The sequence below is a fragment of the Schistocerca gregaria genome, chromosome 1 (assembly GCF_023897955.1).
Source record: "Schistocerca gregaria isolate iqSchGreg1 chromosome 1, iqSchGreg1.2, whole genome shotgun sequence".
NCBI lineage: Eukaryota > Metazoa > Arthropoda > Insecta > Orthoptera > Acrididae > Schistocerca > Schistocerca gregaria.
The window spans coordinates 1,141,653,341-1,141,672,230 of NC_064920.1; the positions used below are offsets into that span (position 1 = coordinate 1,141,653,341).

Sequence of the window (18,890 nt, forward strand, 5' to 3'; positions counted from 1 at the left end):
TCGGAGGACCCGTTAACAACCCAAAGAACTGAAGACGATCGCTCAGATTTTCTAAATGGACTCGCCGTTTTGTCTTGTCTACATCTACATCTACATATATACTCCGGTAGGCACCATGCGGTGTGTGGCGGAGGGCACAATCCGCGCCAAAGTCATATTTTCCTCCCTCTGTTCCACTCGCGGATCGCACGAGGGAAAAACGACTGTCTGAACTCCTCAGTAAGACCTCTTATTTCCCTTATCTTTGGAAGATGATCATTATTCGATTTGAAAGTTGGTGGTAATAATATATGCTCTACATCCTCGGTGAAGATTGATTTCGGAATTTAGTGAGCAGCCCCTTCTGTTTGGCGCGTCGTCTATCTGCAAGTGTGTCCACTTCAAACTTTCTATGAGATTTGTAACGATCTCGCGATGGCTAAATGTGCCAGTCGCGAATCTTGCCGCTCTTCTTTGGACCTTCTCAATTTCTTGAATCAGACCCAACTGGTAAGGGTCCCATATAGACGAACAATACTCTAAGACTGAAAGATCTGACGTATTGTAAGCTATTTCCTTTGTTGAAGGACTTTATCGCTTCAGGATTCTACCAATAAACCTAGAGTTCGCCTTACCCGTTACTTGTGTAATCTGATCATTCCATTTGAGATCATTTCGAATAGTCACACTCAGATACTTGACTGATGTTGCCGCTTCCAAAGACTCATCATTTATTTTCTACTCCTTTAGTGGTTTGTTAATGTACTGCGAAGGAGTTTTGAGTGTGTATTAGATTGTAGATATATGTGTACCTGATGACTGAAATATTGTGGCTAACTCTCGGAGGAACGAGAGCCAGGTCGGCACGCCATATCAGCTTCAGCATCCCGAGGAATCTACCCTCGTGGAGAACGTTCAGCTTACAATATTGAATACGGCAGGTATGCGTCAGCCCGGCCGAAACTTATCCCGCGCAACAGCAGCAGCAGCAGCAGTAGCAGCAGGTGGGAGCGAGCTTTAACCAAAATGGAGACTTGTAGGGTTTACGCCGCGGCAGGCATTCGGGAGCCGCCCTCGCTGGAGCACGCGCAAATTTGCAGCCACTTCAGGTTAACAGCAAACAATACGCGGTCATGTGGCGGTCCGCAGACTCTGAGGGGAAAACCGGCGGCGGCGGCGTCTCGGCAACAACGGCGGTCCAGTCCAGCGCAGAGGGCGACGGCCAAGTTATATTGCGGGGGGCCGACTGGCGAGACAAAGTGCGCCGCGAATTAGCATAGCCGGCGTATTTGGACGCGGCGTGTGTACAGCGCGGCCCAAGTTGTTTGCCGCGGGCGCGGGCACGGGCCGGGTGACACTGTTTGCGCAAGTCGCGCGCCGCGCAGACACGCCGTCGCGAGCCACCGCCCCCACAAAGCCGTCGGAAATGCGCGTGGCCGCGAGCGCAAGTGCAGCCTTCCCCTCCTCCTGACCTCTCCACCACCCCCACCACTCACTCACACTCTCTCTCTCTCCCTCCCTCCCTCTCTCTCTCTCTCTCTCTCTCTCTCTCTCTCTCTCTCTCTCTCTCCCTCCCTCCCTCCCTCTCTCGCTCTCTCTCTCTCTCTCTCTCTGTCACACACACACACACACACACACACACACACACACACAGAGACACTTGTACACATGGGGCAGAAACAGGCGTGTCTCGGCTCGACCTTCTCAACGGGTCGCGGGGGACCATTGTCCACAACGGCAGCGGCCATGTAGCCATGAAACTGAGCGGCGTGTAGCAGGGAACTGCTGTTCCCTCGGCTGCTTACTTCCCCAGCAATTCTCTTCCGTCCTAGGATAGCCAACGTGAGATTCAGCCTGTCCGTATCTGTTGTGATCCTTCCAGGGCGTTTGATCGCTTAAGCTATGTTGCTCTCTTATAATTACACAAATTTATATTTTGTACAGTTGACAGTGTTACAAACAAGTGGTCTGAACCATAAGAGATGGTTTATCTCTCTTACCGATTTTGTTTTATGCAACTCGCAGTGTTGTACCAAAGTTTGAAGTTCCTCCTGATGTTCCTTCGATGTGTGCGACTTATAATTTAGGTTTAAAAAAATATCATTCTTAGGCAAACACTCTTTATTTCTTTTCGTTCCGCCAGACACGTTTCGACACCAATTTTCCATCTTCTGCGGGTCGAATTTTATTCCTAAGAATTACGTGTACATTGCCACTAAAACAGGGGAGACAGAAGGAATTGTATTGTATGTATTGTATGTTAACCGGTGACCTAGAAATGACGGAGAGGCTCCGTTCCCGCTGTAGCCGCAATGGTCCACAACCCCATCACGTCTACTGCATTCCACTTGACCCCTCCACCGCCACACACCGAACCCAGGGTTATTGTGCGGTTCGGCCCCCCAGTGTACCCCCCCCCCCCCCCCTACCCAGGGAACGTCTCACACCAGACGAGTGAACCCCTATGTTTGCGTGGTAGAGTAAGTGTGGTGTACGTGTACATGGAGAACTTGTTTGCGCAGCAATCGCCAACATAGTTTAGCTGAGGTGGAATAAGAGGGACCGGCCCGCATTCTCCGAGGCAGATGGAAAACCACCTTAAAAACCATCAACAGACTGGCCAGTTCACCGGAACTCGACACAGATCCGCCGGGCGGATTCGTGCCGGGGACCAGGCGCTCCTTCCCGCCCGGAAAGCCGTGCGTTAGACGACACGGCCAACTAGGCGGTCAGACAGAAGGTCTACTCGAATCATGTTCTACCACTTTTAGTGGAAAATACATGTGACACATTTAGTCACCAATGTGCCATCTTCAGCGTTTCGAATTTTATTCCTAAGAACTACGCGTACATTGCTACTAAAACGGCGGAGATAGAAGGTATCCTCGAATCATGTTTTATCACTTTTGGTGGATAATACATGTGACGTGTTTCGACACCAATGTGCCATCTGCTGCAGTTGAATTTTGTTTTTAAGAATTACGCGTACATTGCTACAAAAAACAGCGGTGACAGAAGATACACTGGAATCAGGTTTTATCACTTTTACTGGAAAATACATGTGACAAATTTTGACACCAATGTGCCATCTTCTGCGGATCGAATTTTATTCCTAAGAATTACGCTTACATTGCTACTAAAACAGCGGAGAGAGAAGGTATACTCGAACCATGTTTTATGTCTTCTAGTGGGAAATACGTGTGAAGTAAAGTTGCGAAAGTTTTAAAAATAACAGTGTGGATAGAGTGTACTCAATAGCAGAAGAAAGAGCTATCCGGCAGATATGTGCAGCAGGACGGAAAATATGACATGCGGTCAAAACGACAGAAAAAGGCAGAAAAACCTATCTATGACAACGCAGTCTCAATAGCAACGTAATTTTCAGAAATAAAATTTGTACCAAGGAAGATGAAATAGGTCTCAAAGCATGTCGACCGATTAAAAAGATATGAAGTTGGCATAATTGGATTATCAAAACGACAGAAACGTTAAAAACTCCCTGGCAGATTAAAACTGTGTGCCGGACCGAGTCTCGAACTTGAGACCTTTGCCTTTCGCGGACCCAAACGTTACATCTAGCGTGCATAAATCAAGCGCAAGATTTTCTCTCACTGGATAGGCACGAACTTTTAAGCCAACAGAAAGTAAGTGAACAGGACCTTTTTGTATTGAGTTTTAGCTAAATTCCGTACTGGGACGCGTTTTCACTAGAGGCCGCCGTTTTCGAGTTATTCAAGACAAAAATACAAAAGTGACCTTAAAAAGCCAACCCATTCTCATATTTAGTCCCCAACGGTCAAGATTACTATACTGCATTCACCGAAACGAAAGAAGGCCTACAAATACACGAAGGCGTATGGCAGGAGCGCTGCCGTCGAGAGATGAACAAGACAGTCTTCACTCCCTCAGTGTAGAGGCGTCCCGCTGCGGCTACTGTATTAGCGATAGCGTGTGAGCGTGCGATAAGTGCAAGGTCATACACTCTTTGAAGTCATCCAACAAAGACAGATTAAGACAGAAGCTTTCGCAAAGTGTAGATGACTTCTATAGAAAAACGATACGAAGTAGAGTACATGAATGTTTCTTTACACCAAATTGCCAGCAACTGACAAAGTGATTGCTGCAGTGAACGAAGGGACAGAATTGGGCAATTTTTAGAGAATTACGTTTTATAAATTATTAAAAGGAATAAATTTTAATACGTTCGCCGTGGACGCGATAAGGTGACAGACATGATATAATTTGAAGGAGGTGGCTTTATCTACGAATCATTAAAATGTTGAGAAACGAAGGAACACCAGTTCGTTATTTGGACGAGACATGGTTGAAATCTCGACGTACCCAGTGTAACATCCCGGTAGATAGTGCCAAAAATCCTCAATACAAGCGTTACTATCCGGATTCTCCACCGAAATCAAGGGCCCACTGGGTAAAGGAAAACGTTGGATTATCACACACATTGGGGGAAAAGAAGGTTTTGTTGAAGGCAGTTTGTGGATTTTTTGACTTCAAGAAGAGTGGAGATTATCATGAAGACATGTGCGTCCATACGCTCTGAAAGTGGTTTCAAAATATACTTGCCGCGTTGAGTAGCAGCGGGGTCTTAGACGCCTTGCCACGGTTCGTGCGGCTTCCCCCATCGGAGGTTCGAGTCCTCTCTCAGGCATGGGTGTGTGTGGGTGTGTATGTTGTACTCAGCGTAAGTTCGTTTTAGTTAGATTAAGTTGTGTATAAGCCTAGGAACCGATGACCTAAACAGTTTGGTCCCATAGGAAATTGCCGTAAATTTTCAAGGTGTACTTCTTCTGCTTTAAGAAACCGCAGCTACTGTTCTTCATAACGCGCCATACCATTCCCGCCAAAACTAAAAAATTCCTAATGCGAATTCCAATGAGTAAAATGTATCAAAATGGCTAAAATCTGAAATATCGCTTTTGAAGACAGTAAGTTGAAGAAAGAACCATTATAAATTGTAAGAAAAGGAAAAGAAATAATTGTAGCACACAACGAACACGCAGTAGATGAAATTTCAGAGTTAGTTTGGATCAAAATCAAAGGCTATGTTGCATAAAAAAAAACAGAATTCAAAATCTCAGAAGTTAAAAACTTTTAGAACAAGCCGTAAGAACAGTGACTGCGAAGAGTGGCACAAATTCGTCCTCCGAAACTCAAATATGGAAATTAGACTGGAGTATAGATGAGAGAGAAGAATATTGTGTTATTAACCTAAATGAAAATAGTTCAATCTCGACAGAATGAAATTAGTTGATTTTTACATGTTGTTACTATTATTGTAACTGGTATTGTTCTTAAAATCGCTTGCGGTTGAATCTACTATGCTATCTGTCGGTTTCTTACGCTTTCTTTCCTTATATTCGTAGTCCAGTGTCATAATACAGGTTTCTCTCACGAGTGACACACGCTTCGCTGTGACGTCAGCCCGCTGGCCAACTTCACTTCGTGCACAAACGATTTTCGGTACCCTACTTTAAGTGGAAGAGGTGATGTTCAGTCATGTGAAACTGTTTACATTTCGTCCCAGCTCTCGATGAATTGACTAATGTTGTTCGTTGTACTCTGTCCTACATAAGTACATAAATTTGCGACTCCACGAATTATTTCGCACATCCGACGTTGTATGGCTTTTGTTAACTGACCTTAGCACGCGATCGGCTTCGGCCAGCACTTACAAATTGTGAAATTGACGTTTGTGTAAATTGTGTTAATTTTAAAAGCACAGAATAAACAACTACAAAGTTGTATTCGTCTGGCCTTCTCACTACGAAACTACTGTACTTGTATGAGTTAAGACCGGACGTAATTGTCAAAGTAATTGGTTTTAGCATAACGTTTACAAACGTCGTTTTCCTTTCATGAGCTCTACGGGCATGTTTAAACTAATAATGTTAACGAAATAGCTGACTTATGCTTGTGACCCAGTCAACAGAGACCGAAAAGTTCGAACATCGGGAGCAGTTCATGCAGGTGGAAGCTTTTGTACGGTGCTGGGAGGAAGCGCTACAAACAACATATTAGAAAACCTTACTGGTGAGGAATCAACGTAGGGGCGGAGAACTGGTTGAAGGTAAGTCTTGTAAATTTTTATTAGAAAATTGTGACCCCGAGGGATAACATATCCTAGTACAAAATTCAATTACATGAAACTTCCTACATATAGGTCTTGTTCATTTTTCACACAGGATAACACTTTACACGTAACTAGCGAGAAAATATGCAAAACTTCGGTCGTGATTTACGAAGCCAACGTATTGTATTGCGGGTTGCATAGAACGACATCGATATGGGATCTGAATCACCATGTTTGTATCAGACAGAATGCAAGAATTTGTGGTGAATAATTCAAACAATATTGGAAGAGAAGAAAATGTTTGTGACTGGGGAGAAATAAAGAAGCGAGATCCACAGAGTTCAATCTTAAGGCCACAACGTGACTCTACAGGTGCAAAACTATTTTTATCAGTCCTAGAAAAAGCTGTTTCTAGAAATTAAATAATCTGAAATTTGTTGATGGCATTGTTTTCTTTGAAAATAGTGTAGAAGTACTTCAAATATGAGTTTGAGAACCTACTTTAATCTGCTCTGGAATGGTGAAAACCAAGGTCATGATAAATGAACGGACAACGGAGGCAAATACATGTACTGAAACTCTACAACTAAAAAAGAGTCAGAAAATGTTTCTATCCAAGCCACCGTACAAAAATGAAATGTGATTTAAAACTAGAAATATATCTATTTATTATATTCGGCTGGCAACGTTACAGAAGATGCTCTTCAGGTTTCCGAGCTATGATGTTGGCTGGGCTGAAGAAAACTGTTTTGGAACAATGTATTCTTCCAGTCATAACTTACGCCTATGAGACATGAACACTGACTGAGTTCATTGTCAAAAAACGTACAGTAGCTAAGTGAGGAATGGGAAGATAAATGTTGGGGTACACGAAGACAGAAAGAAAGCGGTAGATATAAGACGCACAGCAGAAGTGAGTGCGATAATGCAAGGAGCAAATATCTTGGAATGCCAATGGGCTGGTCATGTCGCTCGAAGAAAGGATGGCCAATGGTCAAAACAAATACTAGACTGGAGCCTAATTCACCAGATCGCTGGACAGATGGGACAGAGACGTAACGAGACAGCAGGAATCAAAAGGGAACAGGGAACTTAAGATCGCCAGAAATGGAAATACCTGCTGGTTATGTTACACGCTGGCTCAAAGATGCCAGACCAGCAGCTGACTGAATTGGCTGGTGATTATATGTAGTTTGGTCAGAAAGAGAAAAACTTGTGAGGATGTGCCGCGGTAGGTTGTGCTGAGAAATAATTGCTAAGAAAAAAATTCGACAAGTTGCACGGTTTTAGATTTAATTAACACTGATGTGAGGCAATCAGGTCGTTGCGAGCACAAATTCAAGCACTTCCGTACTATAAATGCGGCAATGTATAGACATCTGTGACATCGTCAGTTGTTGAGATGATTATTACCAGCTGAAATAAGGCTTTTTCATATGTGATACGAGGCTTGTTTTTTAAGTAAGTACTGATTTGAAATTAAAAAAAAGACTTGCTAAGATATCTCAATAACTTCATTTTTACGTGAAAGCCGGCACCTTAATTTACTTTTCTACATAATTTCCGTCAATATTGAGGCACTTGCCATAACGTTGTACCAGTTTTTGGATATCCTCCTCAAAGAAGTCTGCCGCCTGACTTGTTAACCATTGCATCACCACTGTTTTGACTTCGTCATCGTCTTGAAGGCGCTGACCGCCCAGGTGTTTCTTCAAGTGCAGGAACAGATGGTAGTCACTGGGCGCAAGATCGGGGCTGTATGGAGGATGATCTAGAGTTCCCAATCGGAAAGATGTGATGAGATCTTTGATCTGATTTGCCACATGCGGACGGGCATTGTCTTGCAGCAAAACGATGATCTTGCTCAACACCCATGGGCTGTTGCTTTGATTCTGGTGTAACGTAGGCCACTCATGTTTCATCGCCAGTAACAATTTGGCTTAAGAAATCATCACTGTCGTTGTGGTACGCTCAAGGAAAGTCAGTACACTGTCTAAACGTTTGGTTTCGTGCACATCAGTCAACATTTTCGGTACCCAACTTGCAAACAATATTCGGTAATTTACGTGCTCGGTCACAGTGCCATACAAAACACTATGAGAAACATTAGGAAAGTCATCCCGCCAGGAGGATATCGTAAAGCGTCTGTTTTCTCTCACCTTATTGTCCACTTGCTGCACCAAACTCTCATTAACGATCGAAGGACGCCCACTCCGTTGTTCATCATGCGCATTTGTGCGGCCATCTTTAAATGCTCTCACCCACTTTCTTACCATTCCATCACTCATAATGTTTTCTCCATAAACTGCACAGATCTCACGATGAATATCGATCGCTTTTAGGCCATTAGCACTAATGAATCTTATAACAGCGTCAGTGGGACTCAAGATTATCGGAGGCATCTTAAACACTCAGTACACAAAGTAAACAAGGAAGAATCAGACTGTAATGGCGCCAGTGCGCAGATTACGGCACAGGCTTTCATGTAAAAATAAAATTGCTGTGATATCTTAGCACGTCCTTTCTTAAATTAAAAACGGTACTTATTTAAAAAAACATGCCTAGTAATTTAGAGCTAGATGAGCAGAAGGTAAAGTTGCTCGATTCGAGGAACGCAAACGAAGAACATTATTTGCGGTACTTCCTCTAGAAGGCTACTTGAATCTGCGCGTGCAACGACCTGACTGGCTAACTTCAATGCCAATTAAATCGGAACGGGGCAACGAATCGAATTTATTTCTTAACACCTGTTTTTCAGCACTACTTGCCCTGCAAAACCCATTTAAATTTTTCATACTATTTCTGACTATCCTGTGAATGACAAATGACCTCCTATTTAACATCCACGAAGGAGAGTTGGTTCACCAAGAAAAGCGAAGTAAAGCCATTCTTGCATACCATAAATCCCGTAAGAAAGCAGTAGATGGATGGCTAAGCGTTTCTCTGACTCTCCCATAGATTTTAGAAAATATGTTATATTCAGTTGTGTATAACAAATATGGTCATACCAACTATTTTTGTAGCAAGTGAACAGAAGTAAATATACAGGGTAGACTGCACCAAATGTTTTTGGTATAGGTGATGCTGAAATCTTGGTCTGTGGAGGATGTACTACTGAGCAGTTCAGTCATTTCAGCTACTTTTGTTCTTCGTATAATTGCTGGTCGTTGAAAATAATGTATTTTGCATATTTCCACTGAATATTGCCGTTTTCTCTGTTTCTCATTACTTGCAGAGAAAATATTGATTTCTGTAAAGCTAGTAGTGAGAATCAGACGTGATTTTTTACTGATAGTCATCTAGCAAGTACCTCTTCAAACAATCAGAATTTTGACTGCATCTTCCGAATATACGCAGGGTGTTAAATCGCTGTCTTCATTTGTGTGGAAAAAAAATTGTATAGAAAAATTTTATCTGAAGATGCAATTTCGTTTCGCTGAAAATATTAATCATTGCTTGTTTTTATGGGATCGGGGCTAATAAACGTCTGTAATAAGAAACATCATAAAGTATTTTATCTGCAGTGTTTTTTGCTTCCAGATTTTTTCCTTCTATTACAGAGAAAATTTGGTGTAGTTGCAAATGATTGTTTATTACAACAAAAACAGAAAATGTGACAAGAAACCCAGGAATATAAAAATAATTAAATTCACAAATGAAGTTTGATGTCCGTAGCTTAATCGTGTATGGAACCTGAATTTCATTTTTAAAGACCTATCATTAGTAAATGGAATGGGGGTCACATTTTATACGACGCTGAAGTAGATTAGTGGGTGATGGGAAAGACTAACGGAGAAGAGAAAGCGTGGCTTGTCACGTGACGACAATGATGACATCATTGACAAGAAATGGCTTACTACAGTCCTAGATTGTTATGTCAGTGACCCTGCATATAGGCAACTTGCAGTATTACTCGCACTTGACATGAGTGATTTCGCAAGGTTCAATACCGCATTTAAGTGCAAAGAATGCTGGGGCCGCCGTATACAGGGTGTTACAAAAAGGTACGGCCAAACTTTCAGGAAACATTCCTCACACACAAAGAAAGAAAATGTTATGTGGACATGTGTCCGGAAACGCTTACTTTCCATGTTAGAGCTCATTTTATTACTTCCCTTCGAATCACATTAATCATGGATTGGAAACACACATCAACAGAACGTACCAGCATGACTTCAAACACTTTGTTACAGGAAATGTTCAAAATGTTCTCCGTTAGCTAGGATACGTGCATCCACCCTCCATCGCATGGAATCCCTGATGCGCTGATGCATCACTGGAGAATGGCGTATTGTATCACAGCCGTCCACAATACGAGCACGAAGAGGCTCTACATTTGGTATCGGGGTTGCATAGACAAGAGCTTTCAAATGCACCCATAAATGAAAGTCAAGAGGGTTCAGGTCAGGAGAGCGTGGAGGCCATGGAATTGGTCCGCCTCTATCAATCCATTGGTCACCGAATCTGTTGTTGAGAAGCGTACGAACACTTCGACTGAAATGTGCAGGAGCTCCATCGTGCATGAACGACATGTTGTGTCGTACTTGTAAAGGAACATGTTTTAGCAGCACAGGTAGAGTATCCCGTATGAAATTATGATAATGTGTTCCATTAAGCGTAGGTGGAAGAACGAAACTAAAATGATCTCTAACATGGAAATTAAGCGTTTCTGGACACATGTTCAAATAACATCTTTTCTTTATTTGTGTGTGAGGAATGTTTCCTGAAAGTTTGGCCGTACCTTTTGTAACACCCTGTATATACTACTATCTAGCATGTTATCGAACGACCTACAGTTAAGGTAGGTTCCAAACCACATTGCAAATTCACATTTGTTATCTATACAAAGAGATGCGTGCATTGGAAGAAACGATAATTGCCGACTTACGGATTTTTAGTCTGACACTTAGCCACCGAAATAATCTCTTAGTAACGCACAACGCATTTAGAGCTATCGTGATATTAAGGTACTGAATATAATAAACTTAATATTCCACCTGTTGTGGATTATAGTACTTCAGGAGTAACAGACAAAAGGTTGTTAGTCACTAAGCAAGGTTCTGTTGACCGTCTGATGTCTGAGACTGCGGCCCGGCAGATCAATCATACAGCAGAGTTATTTATAGTTTATGTTGGAATCCGAATAACGATGCATTTTCGTGTTTTAGCATTCACAAAAAGTGACAAGGTTAAAAATGACGTAAACAGGAAGAAAGAATTCGTTTTCTTGGTCCGTCACATAATGTGCCTTATATTCCATATTATGTAACAGCAGACTGTAACTTTTGACCAACACGTATACAAAAAGTAGCTCTCGGTTAGTGTTACATTATATGCACTTACCATCTTAACAAGTAAACAGAATCGTTATCAGGGTGCAAAAACACCATATCGGGCAACAGTGAGAATTAGGTGGTTAATACAGGAAATTCAATGTACGTTGCTCTGTAAATCATGAGACACGCTGTTAAATGGGGGGTATCGTTATCAAGAAGTACACTGATGGAGCCAGAAGAGTACCAATGGAAACGAATTCTTTCGATATAAATACAGATAATCGCATCGAGTAATTATAATTACTTTTGTGATTTAATTGCAATTATCGGCCACTTCCGAGCACCATAAATTCGCTGACTGCCCACATTGCAGGTATAAAGGGACAAAAGCGGTTAACTCCGGCGTAGCGACAATGAAAACCCGTTAAATGTGAAATACGCCCATTGTCACCTGAATAATACACCATTAACCTATAACGTAGCGATTGGCAAAGGTGACGCGAGGCGTTTCGGGAACTACGAGAGTAATTTCCACGTAAATTCAATACTGGAGGAGAGGAAATTATGGTTTCGTATCACCAGCAATGAGTCCAGTCATACATATTGTTCAAAGTTAGACTGACGTTATTAATGCCTTCTCTTAGTCGAAACACGCTCTGATAGTTATTTATACTTCATTTAATGGAAATGACACAGGCAGCAGACTCGCGGAAACTACTTAAATTTACGACGTATAACTTCTAGATGATTCACCAGGCCTATCTGTCCACCGTAAAATTACTGAATGTTATATACAATTTAAATTACAAGAACACATCTCGTGGTCGTGCGGTAGCGTGCTCGCTTTCCACGCCCGGGTTCCCGGGTTCGATTCCCGGTGGGGTCACGGATTTTCTCTGCCTCGTGATGGCTGGATGTTGTGTGATCTCCTTAGGATAGTTAGGTTTAAGTATTTCTAAGTTCGAGGGGGCTGATGACCATAGATGTTAAGTCCCATAGTGCTCAGAGCCATTTGAACCATTTAAATTACAAATGAGCAATGCTAACGTCTCAAACCCTACCGTAAAGCGAAGTATCTTAGTATTTGCTGTTAAGAAGCTCTGCTGCTGCAGGAATCTTCGGCCGGCCGAGGTGGTCGAGAGGTTCTGGGCGTTTCAGTCTGGAACCGCGCGACCGCTACGGTCGCAGGTTCGAATCCTGCCTCGGGCATGGACGTGCGTGATGTCCTTAGGTTAGTTAAGTTTAATTATTTCTAAGCTCTAGGGGACTGATGACCTCAGATGTTGAGTCCCATAGTGCTCAGAGACATTTGAACCATTTTTTTGCTGGAATCTTCACGTTCACGAATACCACCGTTAAAACTAATGATTGAGTTAAAATTAACGATGATAACGAAAACATACTAGCGAAGATACGACAACATAGTTATTAATGCCCAACCAAATACGCGAGTAAACATAGAAATCACCGATACTGTTTTAGATATTTGAAGGCTCTGGATAGATTCTTTGGAAATATAGTAGACATAAAGGGAAGTATTCAGCTGTATCACATTCATCCCGTAATCCATCCATCACTGCATCTGTAATCCACAAGACACCTCGCGATACTTGGCAGAGGGTACTTCTGCTACTGTTACCATTTAGCACTATTCCTTTTCTATTAGCAAATAGTGCGTGAAAAGAATAATTGCCGCTAGGTCTCTGGGATTTTCTCCACTATTGCGGTTTTCTAACTTAACTTCTCGCTAGCAATAGATGATGGCAGAAGCAGTACTTACTGACTTATAAAATGTATAGGACTCGGCAACGCATCAACGTTTCTGAACTAACGTACACTCATACGGAGTATCAAATCCGATGCGGAGTGAAAATCTCAATCTGGAAAAAAAATTATGATTGGACTGAGGATTCCTTGGTAGGGAAGACGAAGCATATTTTCTAGAGACTCATCAAAATATGTGAAAGTACTCTCAGGAATGCTTTAGAGAAGTATGTTTGGTCTCTTGCTATTCAGGATGTCTATAATGGCCTGACTGACAATGTTAATTGAAACCACACTTCATAAAGATGACACAGTCGTCTATAATGAAGTAGGGACTACATTCCAAAAGAACTTTACCAAGATTCACACAGATCTTGCTAAGATTTCCAAGTGCTACAATGACTGGCATATGGCTACAAATCTGTAGTGTAAGACTGTGCATTCTGTAGAAAGAAGAAAAATAGTGTCCTACTATTACAGCAGCAATGAGTCATAAGCGGAATCAGAATTTGTCAACTCATATGATCACCTGAGTGTAGCAGTTTCCGAGGATTTGAAGTGGCATTTATTTTATTCTTTAAGTATTTATTCATTTTCCATCCTTGGATCACTTTTGGCAGTGATGTTGGATACGTCAGGATGTACATGAGTGTGTTACAAAGTATCTGGTATTTACCTAAACGCACAAATATATATTATGATGAATGATAACTTAGCAGCGGTTGTAGGTCAAGCAGGGGGTAGTCTTTTGTACAGGTGTAAGAAACTGTGAAAATGGAGTCTGTCTAAAAATAAGAATGCTTACAATGCTCCCTCGTGACCCCTCCGAGAAGCTACTTTGATCCATGCCAATAGGACTACAGGATATTGAACGTATAGATACTGTACGTACACAACAGGGGCATCTTTAACCGTCATATGTTTTCTTTATAGTATGTCGCGGAAGTGCTGAAACCTTAAATACTGTTGTTGAGACAGCCATAGTGCTGCTTTGATCGTCACTGTATGGGCATTTGTTGTACAAAGGTTTTCGCCTGTATTGTCACATTTAAGATACGGGTGGTCTGAATGTGGGCAGAGGTGTCCTAACATAGTCACCATCAAGAAATAGAAATAATACTTCTTAATGAGGGGGCCACAACAATTTATTATATTATAAAACGAGTTGCAGACTATTTTTCTCATGCAGCATTCTGCAAGTTCCTAAAAGGGAATTTTTCAAGCTGTCGATTTTTTTTAGTGTTATGAGGTGACGTATGGCGTCGTGTTTTATAGTTTGAGAGTCACCCATCAATTGCCGCAAATCCTTCAATGCCGAGAGACTGAGGAAAAGGATGGAACAACCCACGGGAACGTTTTGTCCTCTGCTCTGATTCATCGACTTGAGCAAGGACTCGTCATGACGGGGAAATCCGCACTGACATTACTCTTTTTTTATTTTATGCTTTTTAAATCATCATCAGTATAGTTGATGAATTAGCAAAGAATTTTGCAACATTTTTTTTCTAAATTTTTCTTTCCACAGCTTCAGTAATAAACTCTGTTGCATTAGTTGAGACACTTGTTCCCTCTAGCACCCACGGCTTCAAGAAACACAGGTTGACTACAACACAATGTGACAGCAGACTGCTTGGGATATAGGTCGAAGAAACAAATTCCAGGTGGTCTGATTCTGTTCTAGGAATCTGAGAGGAAGCGGTCTACAAATTATAGAGAGTGCTGTAGGCCTGACTTCAAATTTAAAAATGTTGGTGACATAGACGTCCGCAGTGGGGAAGGATGGGGGTTGTCAGAGGAAACAATTGCCCCCTTCTGCCAACCTTATCGCAGACACCTTATTCAATGTAGAAATGGTTCTATGACACACTTAACTCCGGATTCAGCAAAGCCGAGTGAATCGGGAAACACTATGGCTGAAGAAAGGGCTGCATAACTTGGACTTCTTTGGTTGTCAGTATGTTCACGGTAAATCACGGCGTTTACTTTCTGCAGTGGTGATTTTGACGCTGCGTTTCGATCATGGTGGATGCGAACCCTTAGAACCACTGCCGAAGTATATTCGTCAATCACACAGGCTTCGAGTTACCAACTGCGAAGTCAACTGGGAATGGCTGCACAACGTACCAAATTGAGGGGACGACTGCTCTGTTGGTCCAGTCGTAGGTCCAAATGGTTCAAATGGCTCTGAGCACTATGGGACTTAACATCTGAAGTCATCAGTCCCCTAGAACTTAGAACTACTTAAATCTAATTAACCAGAGGACATCACACACACCCATTCCCGAGGCAGGATTCGAACCTGTGGCTGTATCAGCAGCGCGGTTCCGGACTGAAATGCCTGGAACCGCTCGGCCACAGCGGCCGGCTCAGTCGCAGATTAATTATCGGTCAATTTGAGGGCTATTTAGGAAGGTTTATCACATTCATCTCTTTGAACGCTGGCCTTGGGTTACATTTTACTAAATTTTATTAAACTTTTGCAATGACAGACAAAACAAAAGAATGGAAGTATTGAAAGTAACGAAATAGATGTATTAGCATTATCAGATATGAAATTTTGTAAGTAAAAAGGATTTTATCAATCACAGCAGAATAAGTCTTTTTCTTCACTTACTAGAGGAGTATCAAATAGAGACATTTGTTGGTGCTTATTTTCGCTCATATCCAATAGGATTTCTTAAATGGATGATTTTTTTTCTCTTTGGGACTTGTAATTTTCGGCACCAAACTGCCATTGTTACCGTACTAACAAATCTATATTGTGGAAATATTTTCGAACTGTGTTTCGTAAGTCGCAGGCTTTCACCATTTCATCATAAAAAAAAGAATTGTACTTCGCAGATACTACTGAAAACAGCAACAAGAAACACTTCCTCACGTTAAAAGTAAACTACTACATTCGAAGAAACCATAACAGAAAAGAAACAACTCCTAAATGATCAGACCATCTTGTCAAACCACACAATCTTTTAACTAATTGCCGCGCGGGGTAGCCGCGTGGCCTGGGGTGCCATGGCACGGATTGCATGGCCCCTCACGCCGGAAGTTCAAGTCCTCCCTCGGGCATGGGTGTGTATGTTGTTCCTAGCATAGTAGTGTGTAAGTCTAAGGACCACTAACCACAGCAGTCTGGCCCTTTAGAAATTCATACAGATTTGAACATTTTTTAAACTGATTGACTACTTAATACATTAAATTAGCCACAGGCTCCAGTTACAACTACCATCTCCTCCCAGATTCTGTCCTAAGTCCCTATCCGGTCCCATCCCCGCCTACCACCTCCCCCTCCAAACCCCTGGAAATATATATTAAACCCACCCCCACTCCTCTCAAGTCTCTGCCTACGATAGTACTATTACTGGGGCAATTTTTTGTCATTTTCTTAGTGTTAAGCAATTATTTCAGCTTGAAGCAATTGTAAGTCTATAAAGTCTGAATATTCGTATCTTCAGTATCATTGTCGTCGAAGACAAGTCCACAAATTTCACACTCACACACACATTATATATATATATATATATATATATATATATATATATGCCTTTTGTTTCACGGGTTGGTTACACTCACAACCTTGAATCAAAACAAACAGACATAAACACTATGACAGTGCGGAATGAGAAATAGTTTAAGAGAGTTAAGTGTAAATAATGCAGTGCAGTAAATACTGCAGAATGCCAAAATCTGCCAAGTACAAATGTGAAATGAAGCCTTCCGACACCAACTGCTGCTATCAAGGAGGGAAGGAACAGGGTATATAAAGAAACACCGTAATAATGTGCAGACCAGTTTTATTAAGAAAACGATGTTTTTTCTGAAACAATAAAAAATGTTCATACGTATGTGTCCAATTTACAGAATAAAGACGGAAAATGCTTTATAAATAAAAGCGAAATGCGTCTGGTGTAATTTTTTTCTAATTAGACTGCAGTCAGCTCAAGACGGATAACCTGTAATAACAGATACTGAAATATCTTTTACTTTTGGATTTGAAAGTAATCTTAGCTTCACAAACATTCTCTGAATGAACGTCAAACGTTTGAGATACACGTTTCGTGTACTCCCTACCAAATTTAGTTCTTACGAAATAACATGTTTTCATGCTCGCAGAAACTTATACACAAATGGAAATTTAAGAATGATTTTATCTTGGAACTCTGCCATTTGATCCGTGTTTGCATAGAAAAATAGTAATATTAGAAAAATGAGTCCGCCTTCATGCAAAACACCTTATTATTCGTTTATTTCTTTATTCTTCCAAACTACTTTCGGGCGACAAATATCACCATCATCAGTAATCTAAAACATGCACAAAATAGCATGCTTATACAAACACAGTAGTACGTAATTGCATTTTTACTATGCGTTTTTTTTAATATAGTTTAGTATGGACAGTTTTATACTACCTTATTTATCGTATGTTACAGCATGTTTTAAGCAGTTATTGTCGCTGTCTAAGACATATTTTCTGTGCTGTTTTTTATGTTGCCTTTTTTACTTAGCGAACATGTTTACTAACAGCCGCTCACATGGTTGCAGATGATGTTCGCTAAGTAAAAAACGGCAACAGAAAAAAAACGCACAGAGAATATCTCGCAGACAACGAAAATAATTGCTTGAAACTTGCTGTAACATACAATAAATAAGGTAGTATAAAAGTATCCATAGAAAACTATATTAAAAAAAAGAATAGTAAAAATGTAATGCTGTGCTACTGTGTTTGTATAACCATGCTATTTTGCGCAAGTTTTAGAAAAAAAAACCTACTGATAATGTGATATTTGTCGCCGAAACTAGTTTTGGAGAATAAAGAAATAAACGAATAACAAGGTGTTTTGCATAAAGGACCGACTTGTAGCAGGAGAGGCACCACAGGACATTTTAATTTCCACTGTCTATACTTTTACAAGTAAATTCATAAAACTTTGTCAACATGACTGGGAAGGATTCAGAATGCACACTCATTACAGTGGAAGTACGAAAACATAACGAAGTAATTTTTTCTTACATGTGAAATTTCGTCATTTTTTTCACTTAACCGAGTAGTGGCGAAATTCTTAAGGGGGGTAGGAGGTCAAACGGGCCGACTTGGAGCAGGACAGACATCGCTGCACATTTTAAATTCCGGTGTCTATACTTTAAGAAATAAATTCATAAAACTTCGTCAGCATCACCAGGAAGGATTCAGGATTCACTCCCATTGCAATGGAAGTTCGAAAATATAAGAAAATATTTTTTTCTTACGTACGAAATTTCATACTTTTTCACTTACTAATGGCAGCATTTGTTGCTATAGTTACACTTTTCTTCATAAGTAAGAGAGATTCTTCGATGAATTTTGCACAGCATACGAACCATACTTAAAGGTGTATGAAACTCTAGAATTTTACAGATCTATTAAAAACTGTGGTAAACATTGAGATAATTAAGCATAAAATTTGTGTTTTTTTTAAACATGAAGTTTAAAATATAACAGTTCATTCGTTTTTCATAAATTAAATAAATTGTAGAGTTTCATACACCTATCAGTATGGTATATATGCGGTGCAAAATTCATCGAAGGATCTCTCTAACTTATGAAGAAAAGTGTACCTATAGCAACAAATGCTGCCATTAGTAAGTGAAAAAGTATGAAATTTCGTACGTAAGAAAAAAATATTTTCTTATGTTTTCGAACTTCCATTGCAATGGGAGTGAATCCTGAATCCTTCCTGGTGATGCTGACGAAGTTTTATGAATTTATTTCTTAAAGTATAGACACCGGAATTTAAAATGTGCAGCGA

At 40.9% G+C, this 18,890-nt stretch overlaps 1 protein-coding gene across 1 annotated transcript in view; it reads left to right on the plus strand.

The window, feature by feature from the left end:
• Window positions 1-1,005: 1,005 nt before the first annotated feature.
• Window positions 1,006-18,890, plus strand: part of LOC126293380 (uncharacterized) — a 91,852-nt gene continuing 73,967 nt past the window's right edge. Inside the window, exons 1-2 of the mRNA XM_049986627.1 lie at window positions 1,006-1,228; window positions 1,290-1,423. Coding sequence (XP_049842584.1) covers window positions 1,006-1,228; window positions 1,290-1,423 — 357 coding nt within the window. The remainder of the gene's footprint in view (window positions 1,229-1,289; window positions 1,424-18,890) is intronic.